Genomic DNA, 26,366 nt, shown 5'->3' on the forward strand with positions numbered 1-26,366 from the left:
CCTATCCCATCACGGGACCTCTGACTTTAACTGTGGACTCCCTCCTATTGTCTCCTCTCTCTCTTCCCCGTTTACTACCAGGATATATGTATCCTAAGAATTGCTACTTAACCGGGCCTATGTAACTTGAGTTTACCCTGTGTCCATTCGCATGCACGATTTGGCTCTGGATCCGAGCCCATCACTTCTATTTCCAATTTTTTCTCCCAATTTTTGGCTTATTTTCTTTTTACCTCTCCAGACCTCTTTCCTGTCATCATGCCTCCTTTCATTTCTCCCCTCTCAGACATTCTGCCCTCCAAAATCGCTACCCCAACCCCTCAGCACTCTTCGATCTTCCTACTCTCCTGCCGCTGTCCCAGGCTTGCTTCCCTCTAGCTCTCTTGGCATTCTCCCAAGGGCCCTTCAAGGCAGCCATCGCTGCCTCCTTACTAGCAGCAGTCCCAACTGCGCCATCCTACTCTCTCACTGACCTTCATAAGAATTCGGAGCAGGAGTAGACCATACGGCCCCTCGAGCCAGCTCGGCCATTCAATAAGATCATGGCTGATCTTCGACCACCACTCCACTTTCCCGTCCTATCTCCATATCCCTTGATTACACTAGAGTCCAAAAATCAAGGGTCGAGAATTCCAAAGATTCATAACCCTCTGAGTGAAGAAATTCCTCATCATCTCAGTCTTAAATGGCCGACTATTTCCCTAGTTTCAGACTCTCCAGCCAGGGGAAACAACATCTCAGCATCCACCCTGTCAATCCTCCTCAGAATCTTTTATGTTTCAATGAGACCACCTCTCATTCTTCTAAACTCCAGAGGGTATAGGCCCAATCTATTCAATCTCTCCTCATAGGACAACCCTCTCATCCCAGGGATCAATCTTGTGAACCTTTGTTGGACCGCCTCTAAGGCACGTATATCCTTCCCCACATAAGGAAACCAAAACTGTGCACAGTACTCCAGGTGTGGTCTCACCAAGGCCCTGTACAAATGTAGCAAGACTTCCTTACTCTTGTACTCCAACCCCCTTGCAATAAAGGCCAACATGCCATTTGCCTTCCCAATTGATGCTGTCGCTGCATGCTAACTCTCTGTGTTTCCTGTACAAGGACACCTAAATCTCTCTGAACACCAACATTTAATAGTTTCTCACCATTTAAAAATTATTCTGTTTTCCTATTCTTCGTACCAAAGTGAATAACCTCACATTTTCCCACATTATACTCCATCTGCCACCTTATTGCCCACTCACTTAACCTGTCTATATCCCTTTGCAGCCTTTTTGTGTCCTCCTCACAGCTTACTTTCCCACCTAGCTTTGTATCGTCAGCAAACTTAGATACATTACATTCGGTCCCTTCATCTAAGTTATTAATATAGATTGTAAATAGCTGAAGCCCAAGTACTGATTCTTGCAGCACCCAACTAGTTACAGCCTGCCAACCTGAAAATGATCCGTTTATGCCTATGTTGACTCTGCCTAATCATAATATGATTTTCTAAGTGCCCTGTTATCACTTCCTTAATAATGGATTCCAGCATTTTCCTGATGACAATGTCAGGCTAACTGGCCTGTAGTTCCCTGTTTTCTTTCTCCCTCCTTTTTTGAATAGTGGGGTTACATTTGTTACCTTCCAATCCGCTGGGACCGTTTTGGAATCTAGGGAATTTTGAAAGTTCACAACCAATACATCCACTATCTCTGCAGTCACCTCTTTCAGCACCCTAGGATGTAGGGCATCAGGTCCAGGGGATTTGTCAGCATTTAGTCCCATTAGTTTCTCAAGTACTTTTTCTCTACTGATATTAATTCGTTTAAGTTCCTCACTCTCATTAACCCCTTGGTTCCCCACTATTTTTGGTATGCTTTTTGTGTCTTCTACTGTGAAGACAGATACAAAATTTCTGTTTAAAATCTCTGCCATTTCCTTATTCCCCATTATAATTTGTCCTGTCTCAGCCTCTTAATGACCAATGATTACTTTTGCTACTCTCTTCCTTTTTACAAACTTGTAGAAGCTCTTACAATCTGTTTTTATATTTCTTGCTAATTTACTCTCATTCTATTTTCTCCCTTTTCATCAATTTTTTGGTATTCTTTTGCTGGTTTCTAGAGCTCTCCCAATCCTCAGGCTTCACAACATTATAAGCCTCTTATTTTAATCTAATACTATCCTTAACTTCTTTAGTTAGCCACGGATGCACGATTACTCTCTGGCCCTTCTTGTCACACTCTGTTCATCTTTACCCAAATTACTACACTGCTTTTTTCTTTGACTTTTCTCTTTAGATTTCTAAATTTTCCCTCCCCACCCCCCTTTTTAATTTAAAACCCTATCTACAGCCCTAGTTATTCAATTCGCCAGGACACTGGTCCCACCTTTAAGTGGAGCCCATCCCAACGGAACAGCTCCCTCTTTCCCCAGTATTGGTGCCAGTGCCCCATGAATCGAAACCCCTTCCTCCCACACCACTCTTTGAGCCACGCATTTAACTCTCTGATCTGCTTGCCCCTATGCCAATTTATGTGTGACTCAGGTAACAATCCAGAGATTATTACCTTTGAGGTGCTGTGTTTTAATTTGGACCCAAGCTCCTCAAACTCTCTCAGCAGCACCTCATTCCTCGTTCTACCTATGTTGTTGGTTCCTATGTGGACCAAGACAACTGGATCCTCCGCCTCCCACTCCAAATTCTTCTCCAGCCAAGAGGAGATATCCTTAACTCTGGCACCGGGCAGGCAATACAGCCTTCGGAACTCCCATTTGCGGCTGCAGAGAACATTATCTATCCCCGTGACTATACTGTCCCCTACCACTACATCCTTTTCACTCCCGCTACTTGAATGGCCTCCTGTACGCTGGTGCCATGGTCAGTTTGCTCAGCACCCTGCAGACTGTGCCCTCATCCACACAGGCAGCAAGAGCCTCATACCTGTTGGAGAAGGGCAAAGGCCGAGGCTTCTCCAGCATTGCGCCTGGGGTCCCCTTACCCAGCTGAGTTGCAGTCACACCCTCCTGTCCCTGACCACTAACAGACCTGTACCACTACCTAACCTAAGGGGTGTGACTGCCTCCTGGATCAAGGTGTCCAGGTAACTCTCCCCATCCCTGATGCCCCGCAATGTCTGCACCTCAGACTCCAGCTCAACAACTTACTGTGGACGTGGTAGTCTGGGATTGCGATGCTTTCTCCAAAATCCCACATGCTGCAGTTGTGGCACACCACCTGCACTGCCATCCCTATATAACCTTGTTTTATTTAGTTAATTAATTAAAGTTTATGTACTTAATTACTTGGCTTGTAGTTTAGTTTCTTAACTAATTACTAGATCTAGTTTAAGTTATAGGTAGTTTAAATTATTTAACAGTAACACAAAGCATTACAAGTATTGGAGGCAAAAAGCAGCACCTCGTTCCCCCTCTGCTTTGAATTCCCACTCTCTCCAAATTCCCAACACTCCATTTAAGACCACTCGGTGCAGACCACTCTCTTCCTAACCAGCACGCCTGGTGGGGGCTAAACGTGCCAATCTCCTTCCTGTCCAACTCACCGCTCCCAATGCTGACCCTGAGGACTCTGCCAGTGGATCAGCTATCACCGGCCCTCTTCATATCTCTCTTCAGAATGTCCATTCACTTGTGAACAAGGCCCTTGTCATCTATGACCTGATTGTGGCTGATTGCGTCGACATCATGGGGATGACACCTTACCCCTAAATTAAGCTTCCTTGCCTGGCTATACCTTCCACCACTTGCCCCGTCCAGACAGTCATGGTGGTGGTGTGGCTCTTATCACCAAACCACACCTTGGTCTGTCCCCCTACTCCTCTGCCACTTTCTTCTTTTTTTGAGTATCTTGCCTTATTTCATCCCCATGCCTCTAATTTAAAATGCATGTTTTCTACTGTCCACCTAAGTTACATAAAAATTTTCTCACTGAGATATCTTTACTGCATTCTTCCCTCAGCCTCTGCACCGAGCGACTTCTCATCCTCGGGGATTTTAACCTCCATCTCATTTCATCGCGCTCTCTCTCTATCTCCTCTGACTTAATTTCCCTCCTATCCTCCCTTAATCTCTCCCTTCATATAAACTCCTCTACCCATATTCACTTCCACCCTTTGATCTTGCCATCTCACGTGGCCTCGCTACTCCCATCATGTCAATCACAGATGAGGCCATTCTAATCACTTCCTTGCATCGCTCTCCACCCACATCCACCTGCACCCCTCCCAACCCTACTTCCTTCCGTGTTCGCCCCTGGGAAAAACTCTCTCCCAACTCACTTACAGCTGCACTTTCAAAATCTCAAATGTCTAGCCTTTGCTCCTCCATTCACCACGACATTTCTGCAGCTACCGATTTGCTCAATCACACCCTCATCTCTAACTTTGAAGCCCTAATCCCTATTAAAACCATCACCCTCTCTCACTCTGGCTGTTCCTCCAGTGCAGCCCTCATCTCCATTCCCTCAGTTCCAAGGGACGCAGAAACATAGAAACATAGAAACATAGAAACATAGAAGATAGGAGCAGGAGTAGGCCATTCGGCCCTTCGAGCCTGCTCCGCCATTCAATGTGATCATGGCTGATCATCCAAATTCAGTACCCTGTCCCTGCCTTTTCCCCATATCCCTTGATCCCTTCAGCCTCAAGAAACATATCCAACTCTTTCTTGAATATATTTAATGAACTGGCCTCCACCGCCCTCTGTGGCAGAGAATTCCACAGGTTCACCACTCTCTGCGTGAAGAAATTCCTCCTCATTTCAGTCCTAAATGGCTTACCCCTTATCCTTAGACTATGACCCCTGGTTCTGGACTCCCCGGCCAGCACTGTTGCCTCACAGCGCCAGGGACCCGGGTTCAAATCCGGCCTCAGGTGACTGTCTGTGTGGAGTTTGCACATTCTCCCCGTGTTTGCGTGGGTTTTCTCCGGGTGCTCCGGTTTCCTCCCACAGTCCAAAGATGTGCGGGTTAGGTTGATTGGCCATGATAAAAATTGGCCCTCAGTGTTAGGGGGGATTAAATACGTGGGGTTATGGGGTTACGGGGATAGGGCTTTGGTGGGATGGCTGTCGGTGTAGGGACCGGGTGCTAGGGTTTGGATGATCAGCCATGATCTCGTTGAATGGCGGAGCAGGCTCGAAGGGCCGAATGGCCTACTCCTGCTCCTATCTTCTATGTTTCTATGTTTCCTGCATCTAGTCTGTCCAGACCTGACAGAATTTTATAGGTTTTGATGAGATCCCCTCTCAATCTTCTAAACTCCAGTGAGTATAAGCCCAATCGACACAATCTCTCCTCATACGTCATTCCTGCCATCCCAGGTATCAGCCTGGTGAATCTTCGCTGCACTCCCTCCATGGCAAGAACGTCCTTCCTCGGGTATGGTGACCAAAACTGCACACAATACTCAAGGTGCGGTCTCACCAAGGCCCTGTACAACTGTAGCAAGACATCCTTGTTCCTGTACTCGAACCCTCTTGCTACGAAGGCCAACATACCATTTGCCTTCTTAACCGCCTGCTGCACCTGCATGCTTACCTTCAGGGACTGGTGCACAAGGACACCCAGGTCTCTTTGCACTTCCCCTTCTCCCAATCTATTGCCATTCAAATAATAATCTGCCTTCCTGTTTTTGCCACCAAAGTGGATAACCTCACATTTATCCACATTATAATGCATTTGCCATGTTTCTGCCCAATCACCCAACCTGTCCAAATCGTACTGGAGTTTCCCGACATCCTCCTCGCAGCTTACCCTCCTGCCCAGCTTTGTGTCGTCTGCAAATTTGGAGATATTACATCCAATTCCCTCGTCCAGATCATTAATATATATTGTGAACAGCTGGGGTCCTAGGACCGATCCTTGCGGTACCCCACTAGTCACTGCCTGCCACTCGGAAAACGACCCGTTTATTCCAACTCTTTGCTTTCTGTCCGCCAACCAGTTCTCTATCCAAGTCAATACCTTGCCCCCAATCCCATGTGCCTTAATTTTGCACGCTAATCTCTTGAGTGGGACCTTATCGAAAGCCTTCTGAAAGTCCAAATACACCACATCCACTGGTTCTCCCTTATCTATTTTACCAGTTACATCCTCAAAAAATTCCTGTAGATTAGTCAAGCATGATTTACCTTTTGTAAATCCATGTTGACTTTGTCCGATCCTGTCACTGCTTTCCAAGTGCTCTGCTATTACATCTTTTATAATAGACTCTAGCATTTTACCGATGTCAGGCTTACTGGTCTATAATTCCCCGCTTTTTCTCTACCACCTTTTTTGAATAGTGGGGTAATATTAGCTACCCTCCAATCCATGGGTACCGTTCCAGAGTCTATCGAGTTCTGGAAGATGATCAGTAGTGCATCTACTATCTCTAGGGCCACTTCCTTAAGTACCCTGGGATGTAGACCACCAGGCCCTGGCAATTTATCGGCCTTCAGTCCCATCAATTTTCCTAACACCATTTTCCTACAAATACTGATTTCTTTCAGTTCCTCGCTTTCATCAGACCCTATGTTCCCCGGCATCTCTGGGAGGTTATTTGTGTCCTCCTTTGTGAAGACAGAACCAAAGTATGCATTTAGTTGGCCTGCCATTTCCTTGTTTCCCATTATAAATTCCCCCGATTCTGACTGTAAGGGACCTACGCTTGACTTCACTAATCTTTTTCTCTTCACATATCTATAAAAGCTTTTACAGTCAGTTTTTGTGTTCCTTGCTAGCTTACTCTCATATTCTATTTTCCCTTTCTTAATTAAACCCTTTGTCCTCCTTTGTTGACTCCTAAACTGCTCCCAATCCTCAGGATTATTGCTTTTTCTAGCCAATTTATATGTCCTCTCCTTGGATCTTATGCTATCCCTAATTTCCCTTGTTAGCCACAGTTGAGTCACCTTTTTTGTTTTATTTTTACGCCAAACTGGGATGAACAAATTCTGTAGCTCATCCATTCGGTCTTTGAATGTTTGCCATTGCCTATCCACCGTCAACCCTTTGAGCGCCATTCCCCACTCAATCCTACCCAACTCGCTCCTCAGACCATCGTAGTTTCCTTTATTTAAATTGAGGACCCTTGCCTCTGAGTCAACTACTTCATTCTCCATCTTAATGAAGAATTCGATCATATTATGATCGCTCCGACCCAAGGGGCCTCGTACAACAAGATTGCTAATTAATCCTTTCTCGTTGCATAATACCCAGTCTAAGATGGCCTGATCTCTGGTTGGTTCCTCGACATATTGGTCCAGGAAACCATCCCGTAAACACTCCAGGAATTCCTCCTCCACAGTATTGTTACTAATTAGGTTGGCCCAATCTATATGTAGGTTAAAGTCACCCATGATGACTGCTGTGCCCTTATTGCACGCTTCTTTAATTTCCCTTTTAATGCCATCCCCAACCTCCACCTTACTGTTTGGAGGTCTATATACCACTCCCACTAATGTTTTTTTCCCCTTAGTATTTCTCAATTCTACCCATACAGATTCCACATCATCAGAGCTAATATCCTTCATTACAATTGTATTAATCCCTTCTTTAACCAGTAATGCTACCCCACCTCCCTTTCCTATTTGCCTATCTTTCCTGAATATCGAATACCCCTGGATGTTGAGTTCCCAGTCTTGGCCATCCTTGAGCCACGTTTCTGTAATCCCAACCAAATCGTATTCGTTTACCTCTATTTGCGCAGCCAATTCATCCACCTTATTACACATGCTCCTCGCATTAAGACACAAAGCCTTCAGGCTTGTTTTTTTTAACACTCTTAGACCTATTAGAATTATTATTTACTGTGGCCACGTTTGATTTAAACCGTTGATTTCTCTGACTGCCACTTTTGTTTTTCTCCTTCCTATCTTTTGCTTTTATCCCTGTTTTCCTTTCCTCTGTCTCCCTGCTCAGGTTCCCAACCCCCTGCCATTTTAGTTTAAACCCCCCCGAACAGTGCTAGCAAACCTCCCCGCAAGGATATTTATCCCGCTCTGGTTCAGGTGCAACCCGTCCGACTTGTACAAGTCCCACCTTTCCCAGAAGCAGGCCCAGTGATCCAGGAAACTAAAGCCCTCCCTCCTGCACCAACTCTTTAGCCACGCATTCATCTGCTCTATCCTCCTATTCCTATACTCACTAGCACGTGGCACCGGGAGTAATCCAGAGATTACAACCTTTGAGGCCCTGCTCTTTAATCTGCTACCTAGCTCCCTAAATTCTTGTTGCAGGACCTCATCCCTCTTCCTACCTATGTCGTTGGTCCCAATGTGAACCACGACCTCTGCCTGTTCCCCCTCCCCCTTCAGAATGCCCTGCAGCCGTTCAGTGACATCCTTGACCCTGGCACCAGGGAGGCAACAAACCATCCTGGAGTCACGTCTATGGCCACAGAACCGTCTATCTGTTCCCCTTACGATAGAATCCCCTACCACTATTGCTCTCCCACTCTTTTTCCTCCCTTCCTGAGCAGCAGCCACACCCCCGGCACCAGGAAGACTAGAACGGATATGACGGACAACTGGTTTAGCCATTCACCGCCAGATCTAGCTGAACCACATAAAGCATTATCTGGTCCTGCTCTCGTCTACCAAAACTGCTCACTATTCCCTCCTGCCGTAACCCTGAACTCGCATCTTTCTCTAGTTTCTCTCCTATCTCCACTCATGCCCTCTCCGAGCTCAAATTGTCCATGAGACCCACCTCCTGCACCCTCGACCCTTTTCCCACTAAACTGCTGACCATCCAACTTCCCTTCCTGGCTTTCATGTTAGCTGATGTTGTTAACGGTTCTCTCTCCTCAGGTACTGTCTCCCTCTCCTTCAAATCTGCCATCATCACCCCTCTCCTCAAAAAATCAACCCTTGACCCTCTGTCCTTGCAAACTACCACCCCATCTCCAACCTCCCTTTCCTCGCAAGTCCTTCAACATGCTTTTGCCTCCCAAATCCATGCCTCCCAAATCTGTGCCCAACTTTCCCAGAAGTCCATGTTTGAATCCCTCCAATCAGGATTCTGCCCCTGCCACAGTACCGAAGCGGCTCTTACCAAAGTCACAAATTACATCCTATGTGACGGTAAACTATCCCTCGTCGTCCTCTCGACCTGTCTGCAGCCTTTGACATGGTTGACCACACCATCCTCCTCTAACGCCTCTCCACTGTCTTCCAGCTGGGTGGGACTGCACTCACCTGGTTCCATTCTTATCTATTCAGTCATAGCCAGAGAACCACCTGCAATGGCTTCTCTTCCTGCTCCCACACCATTACATCTATTTCTCATCTACATGCTGCCCCTTGGTGACATCATCCAAAAACACAGCATCAGTTTCCACATGTATGCTGATGACACCCAGCTGTACCTCACCATCACTTCTCTCAACCCCTTTGCTGTCTCTAAATTGTCAGACTGCTTGTCCGACATCTAGTTCTGGATGAGCAGATATTTCCTCCAACTAAATTTTTGGGAAGACCGAAGCCACAAACCCATTCCCTAGCCACTGACTCCATTCATCTCCCTGGCAACTGTCTGAGGCTGAACCAGACTGTTCACAATCGTAGTGTCATATTTGGCCCTGAGATGAGCTTCCGGCCACATATACATGCCAACACAAAGACCGTCTATTTCCACCTCCATAATATCGCCCAACTCTGTCCTCGCCTCAGCTCATTTCCTACTAAAACCCTCATCCATGCCTTTGTTACCTCTAGAATTGACTATTCCAATGCACTCCTGGCCAGCCTCCCACTTTCTACCCTCCGTAAACTTGAGGTCATCCAACTCGCACCAAGTCCCGTTCACCAATCACCCCTGTGCTCGCTGACCTACATTGGCTCCCAATTAAATAATGCCTTGATTTTAAAATTCTCATCTTTGTTTTCAAATCCCTCCATGGCCTTGCCCCTCCCTGTCTCTGTAATCTCCTTCAGCCCTACAACCCTCCTCCAATTCTGCCCTCTTGAGCATCCCGATTTTGATCACTCCACCATTGATGGCCGTGCCTTCAGCTGCCAAGGCCCTAAGTTCTGGAATTCCCTCCCTAAACCTCTCCACCTCTTCACCTCTCTTTCCTTCTTTAAGATGCACCTTCAAACCTACCTCTCTGCCCTAATATCTCCTTATGTGGCACGGTGTCAAATTTTGTCTGATCATGCTCCTCTGAACTGCCTTGGGATGGTTTACTATGCTAAAGGTGCTAACTAAATGCATGTTGTTATGTAGACTAATGTGGCAGCCAATTTGCACACGTCAAGGTCCCACAAACAGCAAGTGGGATAAATAGCCAGTTACTCTATTTTGGCAGTGTTGGTTGAGGCAAGAATGTTAACTTGGACAATTTCTTCCGCTCTTCTTTGAAATAATGGCATTTTTTTAATAACACTCCTGTGAAGTGCCTTGGAATATTTTACTACATTAAAGGCGCTATATAAATACAAGTTGTTGTTTTAACTCTGGAGCAAAATACGACAGATTGAATTCTGGCAAGTGGTGTGTGAGCACCTCAAGCAGGTAGTCTTGCACTGCTTGTGTTTCACATCTGCTGAGGTATATGTGCACTGGTACAAAGCAAACTTTACAAAGCTCCTACGTGATGGCCTAGACTGTGTAGGACCTTTTTAAAACTTAATTTCTAAACTTTTTAATGCTAACAAAAAGCTAACTGATCCAACAGCTCTTCACTAGCATTAAATCTGACCAATACTTGGATGCACTTTTGGAATCATATAGAGAGCTCCGTAATTCCTGGCCAGAAAGTGACACAGGTACCAGGTTCAAATTCCTATCTATAATAAAGCAGCACCATGTGAAACTATACCCTTGAATAGGAGTCTAAAGGAAAATTTGAAAATATACGGTAGGTTTCACAGCCATTATACTGTAAGTTGAAAATTTTAAACGCCTTCTGCATAAATGAATTAGACCACTAGTCCTAAGGGAACACTGTATAAGACTGCATTCCTTACATTTCATTATGTATTTTGTTAATTTACGTTTTTAATGATGTCAAAGCTATAGGTTAACATTCTATAGTTATAATGGGATGTATTTTCCTATTTATTTCAGTGTGATAATGCAAAAGGACTCAAAGCCTTCTTTGATGGCATCAAATATGGACCTAAACATCTGATGATATTTGGCGGCGTGTGCCCATCTATTACATCCATCATTGCTGAATCACTTAAAGAATGGAATCTGGTCCAGGTAAGAAATTTCATCATTACTGAAGCTGAGGCATTTTACAAGTCTGGTCTCTGTTCTTCAACTCAATGTATCATACAGGAGGTTATAGTGATTTCCAGCCTGTTCTATGGCAGAACAAAATTAACTAGCAACAGAACATAGTGACTATGAATAGAAACGAGAAAGAAAATAGGAGAGGAAAACACAACAGATGAAAAGGACACTTGTTAGCCATTCTTTGTATTGCCATTTTTAAATGGATACTTCTAGACGGTAGTTGCATAAAGTATCTGTAATATATTTGATACATTCTGAATAATATTTCAAATACATATTCATATTTTCTCAACTGAGTACTTCTGTAAGTATTTATGATCTTATGTGCATACAATGAGTTTAAGTTGTTGCAAGTAAGTATAGTTAATCACAAGTAGCTTTACAATGGAGTTGAGATTGAAAGTTGCTGGACAATCAATGGTAATGTACACCTTGCATGCGTGTTGGTTTGTAATGATAGAGAATTGCAATATGTTGGGGCTAGAATCCTAAGGTTCCAATTTTCAGTTTTATTGACACAGTGTGCATTTTGTGAACATTAGTTCTTGTATTGTTGGTATATTTTTAGTCATATATTGAAAGCAACACAAATTACACACAGCATAGACATCTGTGAATAGGTGCGACAGTGCCCTCTTTGACATAAAAATTGAACAACAGTGGGATTTAGAAGAATTGAGCAGGAAAAAGATGAACAGCCAGCACTGCTGAAAGACTTTTTTTTAACCATACCTGTCAATTTTAGATCAGTTTCAATAATTCATAATCAAACAATTGGTGTTAGGGAAATTGATGAGACTGAATGCTGATAAATCCCCAGGGCCTGATAATCTACATCCTAAGGTACTTAAGGAAGTGGCCCTAGAAATAGTAGATGCATTGCTGGTCATCTTCCAAAATTCTATAGACACTGGAACAGTTCCCATGGATTGGAGGATAGCTAATGTAACTCCACTATTTAAAAAAGGTGGTAGAGAGAAAACGGGGAATTATAGACCAGTAAGTCTGACATCGGTACTGGGGAAACTGCTAGAGTCCATTATAAAAGATGTAATAGCAGAGCACTTGGAAAACAGTGACAGGATCGGACAAAGTCAACATGGATTTACAAAAGGTAAATCATGCTTGACTAATCTACTGGAATTTTTTGAGGATGTAACTGGTAGAATAGATAAGGGAGAACCAGTGGATGTGGTGTATTTGGACTTTCAGACGGCTTTCGATAAGGTCCCGCATAAGAGATTAGCATGCAAAGTTAAGGCACATGGGATTGGGGGTAAGGTACTGTCTTGGATAGAGAACTGGTTGGCATACAGGAAGCAAAGAGTTGGAATAAACGGGTCCTTTTCCGAGTGGCAGGCAGTGACTAGTGGGGTATCGCAGGGATCGGTGCTAGGACCCCAGCTATTCACAATATATATAAATTATCTAGACGAGGGAACTAGATGTAATATCTCCAAGTTTGCAGACGACACAAAGCTGGGTGGGCGTGTGTGCTGTGAGGAGGATGCAGAGAAACTCCAGTATGATTTGGACAGGTTGGGTGATTGGGCAGATGCATGGCAAATGCAGTATAATGTGGATAAATGCGAGGTTATCCACTTCAGTGGCAAAAACAGGAAGACAGATTATTATCTGAACGGCAATAGATTGGGGAAAGGGGAAGTGCAACGAGACCTGGGTGTCCTTGTGCACCAGTCACTGAATGTAAGCATGCAGGTGCAGCAGGCGGTTAAGAAGGCAAATGGTATGCTGGCCTTCATAGCGAGAGGATTCGAGTACAGGAGCAAGGATGTCTTGCTGCAGCTGTACAGGGCCTTGGTGAGACCACACCTTGAGTATTGTGTGTAGTTTTGGTCACCTTTTGTGAGGAAGGATGTTCTTGCCATGGAGAGAGTGCAGCGAAGATTCAGCAGACTGATACCTGGGATGGCAGGAATGACGTATGAGGAGAGATTGGGTCGATTAGGCTTATATTCGCTGGAGTTTAGAAGAATGAGAGGGGATCTCATTGAAACTTATAAAATTCTAAGAGGACTAGACAGACTAGATGCAGGAAGGCTGTTCCCGATGGCGGGGGAGTCCAGAACCAGGGGTCACAGTCTAAGGATAAGGGGTAAGCCATTTAGGACTGAGATGAGGAGGAATTTCTTCATCCAGAGAGTGGTGAACCTGTGGAATTCTCTACCACAGAAGGCAATTGAGGCCAATTCATTCAATATATTCAAGAAGGAGTTAGATATATTTCTTAAGGCTAAATGGATCAAGGGATATCGGGAGAAAGCAGGGACAGGGTACTGAATTTGGATGATCAGCCATGATCTCATTAAATGGCGGAACAGGCTCGAGGGGCCGAATGGCCTACTGCTGCTCCTATCTTCTATGTAATTGGTAAATTTGTGTTTAGGCAACTTTACCCCAATACAGTTAATAGTAGCTTATCTTGGAAAGACTTGAAATTATATCATTATCAGAGAGGAGGACAATCTTTTAAGACTGAGAGTAGAAATATATCAAACTCCTTCTTGAATATATTTAATGAACAAAAAAAATCAAAATAACCATTATGTTTTTCAACAGTTGTATTGTAAAAAAATACTAATACATACTTCTAATTACAGTTTCACTTCAGATTTTTCCACACTAGTATATTTTGTTTTGATTCAGTCTAAACCATCTGTGCCAAGTTGTTCCTCCTGCTTCATTTCCACTACACATGTCTTTCTTTATAGGTGGTTCCTGTGCGTAAAAGAAAGCATGCCTTTTGTAAACACTGTAGCACAGTAGCACAAAGATACTTCCCATTGGCAGTGCTGCCTATGCTATGTACATCTAAACTAATAAATGGTTATATTTCACTGCTAAATCAGCTTGATTACTTCTCCACTTGGCTAAAGTATCCTGTAACAATGAACCTTGAACTCTTAGATGTATCACTGTATTATGTAGTATTCAAAACCTAGATTTCACTTAGTAGTCCAGTCCCTGCTTTGTACCACTGTCTACCCCATCTTGTATTTATCTCTAGATACAGATTCTTGGTTTAATTTTACCATTTCCCAGCAGTCCTGTAATAATTTGAAAACATACTTAGATAAAATCTAATCCTTATTTTGCAACATGTGGAAATTGCTAACTGAAATACCAGGCAGTAAGTGTTTGACAGTTTAGGCTGATGATGTAGTTGTATACTTAACTTCAAAAAAAAACAAGCTTTACAACTCAATCAGAATTTTACTTCAAATAACTTCAATATTTGTTGGATATTGTGCTTAACATTGCTGCCCTAAATGAGAACGTTTAAAACAATGCTTTAATAGAGGTTCCACAATAGATTCACTAGGCTGATGATACAAGCAACTGCACTTCAAAAATTAATTGTATGTGAGGAGCTTTGGGATGTCCTATGCAAGTTATTTTCTCTCACTACTTAAAAACCAACATTTACAATGCACTAGGAATTCTCACTTCAATTGACTTTGTTGTTGTTCAATTTATATGCAGATTATCATTGTTTTGTGTGAGAAGATTAAATCCATAATAGAACTATTGATATCTACTCCATCTTTTCAATTCTCTTGAGAAAATGGAATCACTTTATATGAATTCCTGTTGAAATTACACTACCCACAATGGAGTTACTGATGAAGATAACGTCTTAATCATAGGAACCATCCCTTGCCATATTAACTGTGTTCACTGTCATTGACTTGTGTGGCCCTGTTATAGAATTCCCTTTAATTGTTTCTGAATTATGAATGTGTGAATCACATCTTCCGACAGTATAATGTTGACATGCTGCTTTTGTATGTGGTCAGTTAGATACATACAGATGCTTATGCTGCCATATGCTCGTCCTGTAGTTGCTTGCTTCCATTCCATATGTCCATCTAGATTTTACAGAAAATGTTTTATTATTCAACTCTTTTGGCTGCTCTTTCCAGGCTCTGAGTGCTGTTTAGGAGCCACTTAATTTTTTTCTGTTATCTTTCAGTGCGCAGAATGGGCTTTGAAGGATTGATAAAATAGACAGATGGGGCAAGGCATGAATGCCTACTTGATAACATCTGAATATTTCCCCACCCCCCCCAGTTTAAATCCACCAATTTGTTTGAGTGCTTTTCTCCTACTATGTCCTGAGTGCAGGTGATAAAGTATTCTTAGGTCTCAAAAAAAATGCTTAAATAGCACATTTCATACAAATAGACAAATCTTGACTGTGGCTGTTAAAAACTTTGATCGAGACTAAAAGGTCAAATTTAAGCCAAAACTGTGCATTGAGATATTATTAAGCTATGGATTTTCAGATCCATTCAAAATGGTCTTGATTTGTATCATACATACCCGTCGATTCATTTTCATGATAAACATTTTAAACCATGAAGCTAATTTCAGGTCCACATCAGTAACGAATAACATCACTTGCCTGTTAAACTATCTTCCAGACATTGCTTGCAAGTAAAAGTTTGTTCCTTGAATGTACAAGAATTTAATATTCTTAGCCCATCAACCTGTTCCTTCTACAAAACATGTACAACTAGTGGATCTCCTACAGCATTGCTCACATGTTCTGAGCCCCTTTTTCCGTTTTCTGCCCATAGGCCTTTTTTGACTGGCTCAGCTGTTATAGGCCCTGGAACACTTTGAAAAGTAATGCTGTCTGGGCTGGAAATGGAGGAGCGAGGGCGCTGGGGGCAGATTTGTCTAGTTAGCAAGAATGGGAGTTCAGCTTTGGAGTCAACTGCCTAAGCCCGTTCCTCAGCCCCACCACTCCCAAAACCCTCATCCATACATTTGTCCCGTCTAGGCTTGATTTTTCCTAATGCTGTCTTCACTGCCTCCTATGTTCTACCTTTCATAAACTCAAATTCATCTAGAACTATAAAACTTCTAACCTATCCTGTACAGAGGACCCACACTCCTATTATTCCTGCCACTGCGGACCTCAATTGGCTTCCTATCCCTTAGTGCATTGACTTTAAAATCCATGATCTTGGTTTCAAATCTACTATGGCCTCACTCTACCTTACCTTATTGTCACAAATTAGAAAATGTAATTTTTTTTATTGTGTGTTAAGGAAACCACCATCAGATTTAAGCAAACCTAGTTGAGGGCCAAACATTCCATCCTGAATTGACTTAATTTGTTAACCCTCTTTGAACATTGCCCTCTGTAGTGTGAGGTTTTGTATTACGTCAAAGTCAACCATTTTGTGTGCTTGGAGATTTGTTTCCAACTGGTGTGACATGTCAATGTCTGATCACCCAAACACAGCCCATTGGCCTCTGGATCACAGTGGCCAAGGTCAACTCATTGCAACTACCTAGTCTATTGCAGTCATCTGAAATATTATCAAAATTGACTTCTAAAAATAATCTTCAAAGGAATTGCTTTTATGTAAAAATTTAAAGCTTTCCTGAAAAAGTGCTTTGTTACCAACTTGTTAGTGATTTACAATTGGAGTGTCAAAAGCAGTACCTCCATAATTAAACTTGTGTTACATACATTTTCATGAAGAAAAACATCCCAGTACCAAAAGATGTTGTTGAAATATTTATTTTTACCTAGAGCAAAGCGTAATTAACACCCTGTGAACTGTTTCCAAATCTCTTACATGATTATTATGCTATATATAATATTCTGCTTTTTGCTTTTGTAAATCATCTAATTTTAAATAAATTTAATCTGTAGTTTTAAGCCTGTACAATGTATTTCATATTAAGATCATTAAGGATTGATGACAGACATTGTGGGAATCCCAAGTAAGTTGTACTATTATTTGTAGTACACTATTTATGCTAAATAAGGTAATTGTTAGCCCTGACAGAGAATAAAAGATGCATGGTTCAGACTGAAAAGAAAATTTATTTCAGCATCTGCACCAGAAAATTATCTTGAAGAAAGCCAGAAGGAATTAGGAGAAGTTGTATTTATATAGCATCCTATTTCATTCTCAGGGCATCTCAAAGTGCTTTACAATCAACAACTTACATTTGAAACGCAATCGCTGTTGATCAGGCAAACATGGGAGCCAATTTGCAAAGAGCCCGGTACCATAAAAGCAAATGAATGAATGACTAAATGATTTGAATTTCAGGGTTGCTCTTTGATGGAGAACTCTCTGCTCTTCTTCAAATTGTGCCATGGAAACATTTATGTCACCTGAACAGGCCTTGATTTAGCATCTTATTCAAACGACAATACCCTGACAATACAGCAATCTCTCAGTACTGCACTGCAATATCAACGTAGATTATGTTTTCAGGTCTGTAGTGGGGCTTGAACCCATAACTTTAGGATTCAGAGATGAAAGTGCTACCAACTGAGCCAAGATGGCACTTGAACTGTACTAATCCCAATGTACAGACTATATTCCTCTGACTTCAGTCTAATGTGTATCCCCTCCACCATTCAGTGACAGAGCCATTAAGCCAACATGCACCTGCACTCTGCAATTCTGACCTGAATAATTAAAATATTCCATTTGCTTTTACAACAACCAGAAAATCTTTAGTGGGGGAGATTTCCTCTGGATGCTATGTCTAGCAAAGTCATCAAAGCATCCTTTCTAAATGGATTTCTAATTTTGTTACGCATGGTATATAGAGGAACACTTGTCCCACTTTCTCTTGCGAGCAGGGGAATACGGCAATATACGCAAACTGCGATTGCTGTGTTGTCTTGGGAATGATGGGGAATAATTCAGAACATTTAATCATTCATCACCATTTTGTCCTGAGGTTAGAAAGCAGCCTGTACATTGACATCTGTAAAGCTGGTCCCTACACTTTAATGTCACATGTCTTGGGAGGGGATAGGGAGGATGGGTTTGTGCAAACTTCAAATTACCTGGCACCCGTGCCTGCAAAATGTTTCGAGTTGCAGTTAAATGTTTATGAAGTTTGCACAGATAGGCCGTATTGTATCTGACAAAATCTAGTTCAATGGCTATTTATGGAGGAAGAATTGTTCTAATTGCCATGTAGAGTGACATTTTAAATGCATTAAAAATATGTTTATGATGTAGCGGCACATCGGAACCAGAGCAGTTATTCTCCCATATGTATAACAGTTTTGAGTCTGTCACATTTCACATCTCACACTTCCAAATATTATCTTTGTTGCAGATGAAATTTTTTTTTAAATATGGAAGCCAGTCATTTCCTGCTTTTTTTCTGAGATTGGGAGGAGCTGGTTAACTCCTAATTGACGTCAGGTTGCAGCATTTACCTATTTGCTGAAAATAGACTTTATTGCTTCAAAGGAACACAGTTGCACCTTAGCAGCAGATTAACATTACGGCTCAGAATTTGCTGGAGCGTGGCATCTCGCAGTGAGCACCATGACTTGGATTTTTTTTCCCTCACGTTTCAGCTCCAATTAATTTTGCACTGAAAATTGCTGGAAGTGCAAGTTGATAATGGCACGGGGCATCTGGGACCTTGCTGACCGACGGGACCAATAGTCTCTCTCCTTAAACAATGAAATTTAAGGATAGAGAAATAAGAAGATAAGGAAATAGGGTGAATTAGAGTCCAATTAGATACAACAACAACAACAACTTACATTTATAAAGGTACAGAGAGAGAAATAAAGGGAGGGAAAGAAAGATTGGATTAAGAGAGAGAGGAAAAAAGAGACAGAAAGGAAAATTTAAAAAATGTAAACATTTTAAATTTAAGAAACCTCTAAGAACAATTTACTATCTGCAGGAATGAGACTCCACAGTTTCAATTGTTCCCTTTCTGGGCCGGAGAGGTTGAGTGGCATTGCAGGAACATAAATCTCATCATTAAAAGGGTACCAGCCCTAACTTTCTGCAGTGAAAATTTACGGCAGAAATGCAGCAATTTCTTGAAACTCACTGGGATATTGACAGCGAGCTCCTGTTTTTGTGAGGCTAATGACGGAACGGCGTAATGCGACTAATAATTTGTGGTGATTTGTTACTCATGGCGTATCTTTTCCTCGCTACAAACTGCCGGGTTTTTTACACAGTAATAATGGTATTTGCCTTTAACTCACCATTATTTTGCCAGCAAATTCAGGCGGAGAGGGCCACCAGGAGAATAGGAATTTGCTTCTCCTGAAACATCCATTCCAAACAGGTTTTCAGCATCTGGAGTCCTGCTCAGTCATCTAGGCACATTATAGAGAGGCCCCCTATTTGAACAGGACGATAATGAGCATAGGATTCAGTTTGTGAGCAGGCTCCCAACACGCTATCCATTGGCCAACCACACTGGGAAGTGTTGAGCACAACAGTGTGTAGTAGGCCTCAGGCTTCTGCAGCCCATAAGACAGGATTCCTGTATTTGAAGTGCCGCAGTGCCTGAATCAGCCTCAATGACTATGGCAGACAGTAAAGCCTATTTACAAATGCAGTAGGTCAGATGAGAGCCAATAGACATAGCATCCACACGGTAATTAGCTACTTTGGATAGCTGCTGTCAGGCTTGTTTCTCAGGAAAATCAAATCTGTCAACTATGTAATATGTTTGGCCAAATCTCAGTCATTGGATCAGAAAGAAGTATCACATTATAGAGTTAAACTGATGGGCTATTTACCTCTTGAAACTACATCCCTAGCATTAATAATCGAATAGGGGTGGTTATAGGGGAAAATGTTTTAGATGAGGGAGTTGCTCTCCTAGCCTGCCATGCGGTATACTAATGATCTGACTCCGTGAATTCTGGCATGGTAAACAGCATAATTCACATAAAGTCCTGCCCTGCCAATGTTGCTGCAGTGCAAACTCCTCTCTGCAATCTTTATTTCAATATTAGGCTTCAACAGGTTGGCATGGTACAATGGTGTGCTATTGTGTGACTTTATAGATTGATAAGATCCCTGCCACACCCCGTATGGTGAGTTTCTCATGGTGGCAAAGCTGTCAAAGGGGATGCTGAGGGCAATGCAGGAAGTTTCCCAGAGAGAGGAGGGAGGAATGGAGGAAGAATCGGAAGGTTTCAGTGCCAGTGTCTCATTGGCAGTGATTTGCCAGAAGGTAGGCGTGAGAATGGTGTGTAACAGAGAAAGGAGCAAGAACAAAAAAATTAAATGTTTTCATGTGAATTGCAGTCTTATAAAATCCTTCATCAGCATCAGTATAATTTTCTAGTGAATACATTGCACCTGTTTTCCAGTGTGAGATTAAAGGTTCACTGCAGTAACTGTAAAAGTAAAAGTCTGCACCACTCTCTGTGGTAAAATATGATTTATTTCAGCACTCTTTTACCATGAGGATCTCAGCACAGACAATCACAAACTCACTGAAGACCTCCACATGAGTTAATAAATGAATAAATAAAAAATCGGTTAGTCAAGTAGGCTCCTAACATTTAAATTGCAACAGCCCAACTACTAGGGGGAAAAATTCAGTTGGTTGCGCCACTCGTTAGCGCCTTAAGTGGGGCGCAAACCAACTGGCGCCCGGGCGCAGCACTGCCCATGCCTCCCGCGAAATTTAGCGGGAGGTTAGTGGTGGTGCTGGCGATGACGTCATCGGTGTGCGCAGCGCCCCGCTCACACCCTGGCCGCGATCTTCGGGAGCGCCCCCTGATTTAGCGCCGGACGCTATGTCTGACAGGGTCAGGGTGGCGTACCTGCGGCCGGGGAGGCGCAAATTAAAGGCAAAGTGCGGGGCGGCCATTTTTGTTGTTGGTCGCCTGCCAGCACCTGCCTGCGCTCCTGTCCCCGGCCTCCGGAACCCCCCCCCCCCCCCGCGGAGTGCCGGCTGCACTCCAAGAGCCCGGCACTTCTCTTGGGTGCCGGGCTCTTTTGCCTGCACTCCCGATCCCCGGGGGCCCAGCTGGGTCCCAGATCGCGCTGCACAAGGCCCCGCCCCTTTAAGAAGGGGAGGAAGGCCTGCAATACTGCAGCACGATGTGCCGCAGCATGTGGCGCTGCGGCACGTAGCCCCACGATATTCACTCGCAGCGCCCCAAGAGGGAGGCGGGGCACCTCCAGTAGCGCCCCGCTTCCCTTTGGGGTGCAACCGACCAATTTCCAGCGCGGGGGCGCTAATTTTTCTGGGGGGCCAAGTTAGCGCCCCAAACGGGGCTATACTGAATTTCTCCCCCTTAATCTTTTTGCCTGGTTCACCTTTGCTGTGAATTTTCTGCCCACCCTCTGCGATCTTCCGACCCCCACCCCCCGATCTCTCCCTCCCTCCTCGTTGCCATGCTTCGATTCCCCGATCTCTGATTTCCGAGGACTGTCCCTAGCGGTCCTTCTACTGCTGGCTTTCCTGCCAGTAGCTGGCCAGCCTATCAATCTGGATAGGTGCCGGACGGGAAACAGAATTTAAAAAAATGTTAATGAGGTACTTCTGTTAAAAAAATACAGCACCCAAATCAAGAAGTAAATAGTTTTGAATATTTTAAAAAGTTGAATGTAGTAACTGGACTGAAGGTAAGTGCAGAGATAGTGCTGCAGTGTGCGTGACTGGAGAAGCCCTGTGGAGTTTAAGCACTAAAGAGCTTGGTACTCTGGCAGCTAAAGAAACATTCGAGAATATTTATATATATATATAACATAATACGTTTGGAAGAGTTGTATGAGCATTAACAATTGGAGCTTAAAATGCATGCACGCACAACGCACATTGGGAATTGAGTATTGCAATCATGCTGTGTGCTCCACGGAAGTCTCAAATAGGAAATATTGATGAGACATGTAGGATTACATTGAATTTGCAGCACAGAAACAGGCCATTTGACCCAACTGATCTATGCCAATGTTTATGCTCCACACGAGCCTCCTCCCACCCTACTTCAGGAAAGGTTGAACAGACTGCGGCTCTTTTCTCTAGGAAAGAGAAGACTGTGGGGTGACCAGATAGAGGTCTTCAGGATTATGAAAGTGTTTGACAGGGTAGACTGAGAGAAGATGTTACCACTTGCGGGTGAGACCAGAACTAGGGGCCCTAAATATAAGATATTCACTAATAAATCCAAAAGGGAATTCAGGAGAAACTTCTTTAAGCAAAGAGTGGTGAGAATGTGTAACTCGCTACCACAGGGAATAGTTGAGGTGAACAGCATAGATGCATTTAAGGGGAAGCTAGATAATCACATGAGGGAGAAAGGAATAGAAGGATATGTTGATGGGATAAGATGAAGAGGGATGGGAGGAGGCTTGTGTAGAGCATAAACACCAGCATGAAAATACTTTGTAACTTTGTAGCATATTGTAGGGAGACAATAGTTTAGGAAATATAAGATATGGATTAGCACAGGGCACGATTTGTCTGAATTATACCTGTTGCATTGCAGTTCATTTACTGTAAGCTACCACTACCCAATATGTTGTTAAACTATTTTGCTACTTTATCACTTGAATTTTAGCTGCTTCTAATTTATGTTAATATTCATGAAGTTCCATGTTGTGAAATGGTTAGTGAGTTGGTGCTGTGCTTCTTTGGAGATCAGTATGGATAGCAGCTTAGGCTGTGATTACTGTTTCATTTTTCACCTCCATTAGATTAAGTATGTAAGTGGGCAGATTAGTGACAGATGAATTTTAATAGAGGAGTGTAAAGTATTACACAAAGTAAGAAAAAAATGGATAGCATACATAGTCTATGAAAGGTGTTGAAATAGCGAAGGGTGAATTAAAAAAGATCTAGGCTAGAGTTTTTAGTAGATTCCACACTTAACATTATATAACCAAAAGAGTACAGTACGTGACCACGGTTAAACTGTAAAATATTGTGTCAGTCCAAGCCTTGAGTGCAGTGCCCAGTTCTTGTCACCCAAACACGAAGGAGATATTCAAGCTCCTGAGGTGGTTCAGAGAAGAACCATGATACTGACCCTTTGCATTAGAGGACTGTTATGAGGATAAACTGGAGAAACAAGACATTTTTAGCCTTAAAAGTAGGTGACTTGAGAAGTGATCTGATAGAATTATATAAGACAGTAAATGGTGACAGTAGAACTAGGTGACATGGGTTCAAACTAACGAAAACTAGATTTATGACAACAAAAGCTTTCATTATATAACACTGCTCATGTCACAAAGACATCCCAGAGTGCTTTACAGATCAGAGACTGAAATTGTCACCAAGTGGGAGGGGAAAAAAGTAGGTAGAATGGAGTTAAGCGGCGAGTGGTTGAAAAGCCTTTATTAAGCTTTCAAAAGCAGGGAGTGAGGAGATAAGGCAGAAGAATTTTAGGAGGGCAAGTGCATGATGGCTGAAAGAGTGGCCACCAGTGGGACAGGGAAATAAAGAGTAGAATAGAGGACTAAATGGTGTGAGCAGGGATGCAGGGCTGAAAGAGATCACTGACGTAAGCTAGGCCAAGGCTATGGAGGCATTCAAATGTGAGGGTAGGGATCTTGAAATTGATTTGTAGAGAACCAGTAGAGCTTCACAAGCATCAGGTTAATGGAAGCTGAGGTTTTGAATGGGATTCTGAATGAGTTGTAGATGGTTGGATGGAAGCAGGAATGGCAGCTAAAGAAGTTGAGCCTCAAGGCAGTAAAGGCATTTGTTAGAGTTTCAAAAGCAATGGGGAGAGGTAGGTTGGAGACGGGCAATGTTATGAAGGTAGTAAATGGCAATCTTAGTGGTGGAGGAAATTCAGCTTGGGATCAAGCAGCACGCCTATACTCAATAGCACCCGAGAGTTGAGGTACGGTAGTGTCGTGATGATGTTACTGGACTAGTTATCTAGTTACTGGACTAGTTATCTAGTTACTGGACTAGTTATCCAAAGGTCTGGCATAATAATCCAATGAGTTCAAATCTGACCATGGCAATTTGAGAATTTGAATTCAGTTAAAAAAATGTGTCAGGCAGTGAGAAGAAGTAGAGCCTGTTGCAGAGATGAAGAGATGGAACTTGGAAGATTGAACATCAGAGGATGTTCTGTTAGATGAGAGTCTAGAAAATATCAAAAGAGTGGAAATCCAGGAAGATGCCCCAAAACCATTCAAAGATTGAGAGGTGTCAAGAGAAACTAGAAAGGTTATTTAAGTGTGGCTAGCAGACAGCGGTTGAAAGGTAAATTCAGGGTCAGCGATCTGAAATTAAATAGTTCATGGTTGGAGGTCAGGGATAATTAGAGATGGGGAAAAGGCCTGTTCGTGAATACAATATTGACAAAAGAGGCAGTACCATTTGCCAAATGATCCAAATTAAACTCGAGGACACAGCTGTTAATAAGATCACTACATCACTAACTATAATGGTATTCAGCCACCTTAATTCCATTAACCGCCTTCATTTTACTGAAGTGCTCACATTGCGTCATGATGGAGAGTAGAGAGGGTCATCTGTTGAAGTAAAAATTCAGTAAATTACTTCTTACCACTGTTTAATCTCTGTTTGTATTTTCCCATCTGCTTTCTGAACTGCCATTTTTTTGTACATTGTTTTTGTATCACTTGCTCTGTTGCCTATTTTTTTGAATTTACTCTTGCAGTGATTGTACTGCCATGGGCACAATTTCAAAATTTGCAGATGCAAAACTTGGAAGTATAGTGAACAGTGAGGAGGATAGTGATAGACTTCAAGAGGACATAGACAGGCTGGTGAAATGGGCAGACACGTGGCAGAATAAATTTAATGCAGAAAAGTGTGAAGTGATACATTTTGGTAGAAAGAATGAAGAGAGAAAATATAAACTAAAAGGTACAATCCTAAAGTGGGTGCATGAACAGAGAGACTTGGGGGTATATTTGCACAAATCGTTGAAGGTGGCAGGGCAGGTTGAGAAAGCAGTTAAAAAAGCTTACGGGATCCTGGGCTTCATAAATAGAGGCATAGAGTACAAAAGCAAGGAGGTTATGATGAATCTTTACAAAACCCTGGTTCGGCCTCAGCTGGAGTATTGTGTCCAATTCTGGGCACCGCACTTTAGGAAGGATGTGAAGGCCTTAGAGAGGGTGAAGAAAAGATTTACAAGAATAATTCCAGGGATGAGGGACTTCAGTTACGTAGATAGACTGGAGAAGCTGGGGTTGTTCTCCTTAGAGCAGAGAAGGTTGAGAGGAGATTTGATAGAGGTGTTCAAAATCATGAGGGGTCTGGACAGAGTAGATGGAGAGAAACTGTTCCCTTTGGCAGAAGGGTCGAATACCAGAGGGCACAGATTTAAGGAGATTGGCAGAAGAACCAAAGGCGACATGAGGAAAAACGTTTTTACGCAGCGAGTGGTTAGGATCTGGAATGCAATGCCTGAAAGGGTGGTGGAGGCAGACTCAATCACAGCTTTCAAAAGGGAGTTGGATAAGTACCTGAAGGAAAAAAAATTGCAGGGCTACAGGGAAAGGGCGGGGGAGTGGGACTAGCTGAAGTGCTCTTTGCAGAGAGCCAGCACGGGCTCAACGGACCGAATGGCCTTCTTCCGTGCTGTAACCATTCTATGATTCTGTGATTCTTTGGTGGGAGGACCAGTGGAATGAAGTTGGCTCTGCCACATGGGATGGTTGCAGGACAGAGATAAAAGGCTGCTGGAGTGATTGGATCTTAGCCACAAGATGCAACAATTTTATTAATCAATATACTAGATTTACAAAAAACAATTTTTTGCCAATCTTCAGCTACTAGGTGCAGCAGAGGCAGCAATATTTGTTGCAGAAAGTGTAGCAGAACAGGAAGAACATACATGAGATGGACTCTGTCTTCTGAGGCAGCACTGTGATGTGGAATTTAGGACTGATTTCATGGAATCATTGCAATTACAGCACAGAAGGAGACCATGTGGTCCATTGTACCTGTGCCAGTGTTTGCTATTGAAATGATGCTATCTACTCTAATCCCATTTCCAAGCTCTTCCTCCATATCCTTGTATATTGTTCCTTTTAAAAATGTATCCAATTCATTTTAAATGATGTTACAGTCTCTGCCTCAATAGCAACTTCTAGCAAAGCACTCTGGGCTAGAAATTCATGTGTTGAGTGCTACTCTGTAGAGCTATTAAATGGCGATAAAATGGCGGCTGTAGCTCTTTTGCCAGCTGGTGGCGGGTCCCATGGCACGGCAGCCGGCATATTTCTCTCCTCCTTTGCGCTGCCAGTGCCCTGGGGAAAAAAATCGTGACGTCAATCAGCATGCAGGCTGACTTAACGTCACCAACGGGAACTTTGACCCATTGGGTCCTAAGCAACCTGGCATGCAAGCA

General features: G+C 43.0%; 1 protein-coding gene across 2 annotated transcripts in view; it reads left to right on the forward strand.

The window, feature by feature from the left end:
• Positions 1–26,366, forward strand: part of gabbr2 (gamma-aminobutyric acid (GABA) B receptor, 2) — a 1,824,974-nt gene that overhangs the window by 407,714 nt on the left and 1,390,894 nt on the right. For both annotated transcript variants that reach the window (XM_085988269.1, XM_085988271.1), the window contains exon 2: positions 11,060–11,197. In XM_085988269.1, coding sequence (XP_085844395.1) covers positions 11,060–11,197 — 138 coding nt within the window. The remainder of the gene's footprint in view (positions 1–11,059; positions 11,198–26,366) is intronic.

The sequence above is a fragment of the Somniosus microcephalus genome, chromosome 5, assembly GCF_052327205.1.
Source record: "Somniosus microcephalus isolate GS21.2 chromosome 5, FLI_Smic_1.0, whole genome shotgun sequence".
NCBI classification, from domain to species: Eukaryota; Metazoa; Chordata; class Chondrichthyes; order Squaliformes; family Somniosidae; genus Somniosus; species Somniosus microcephalus.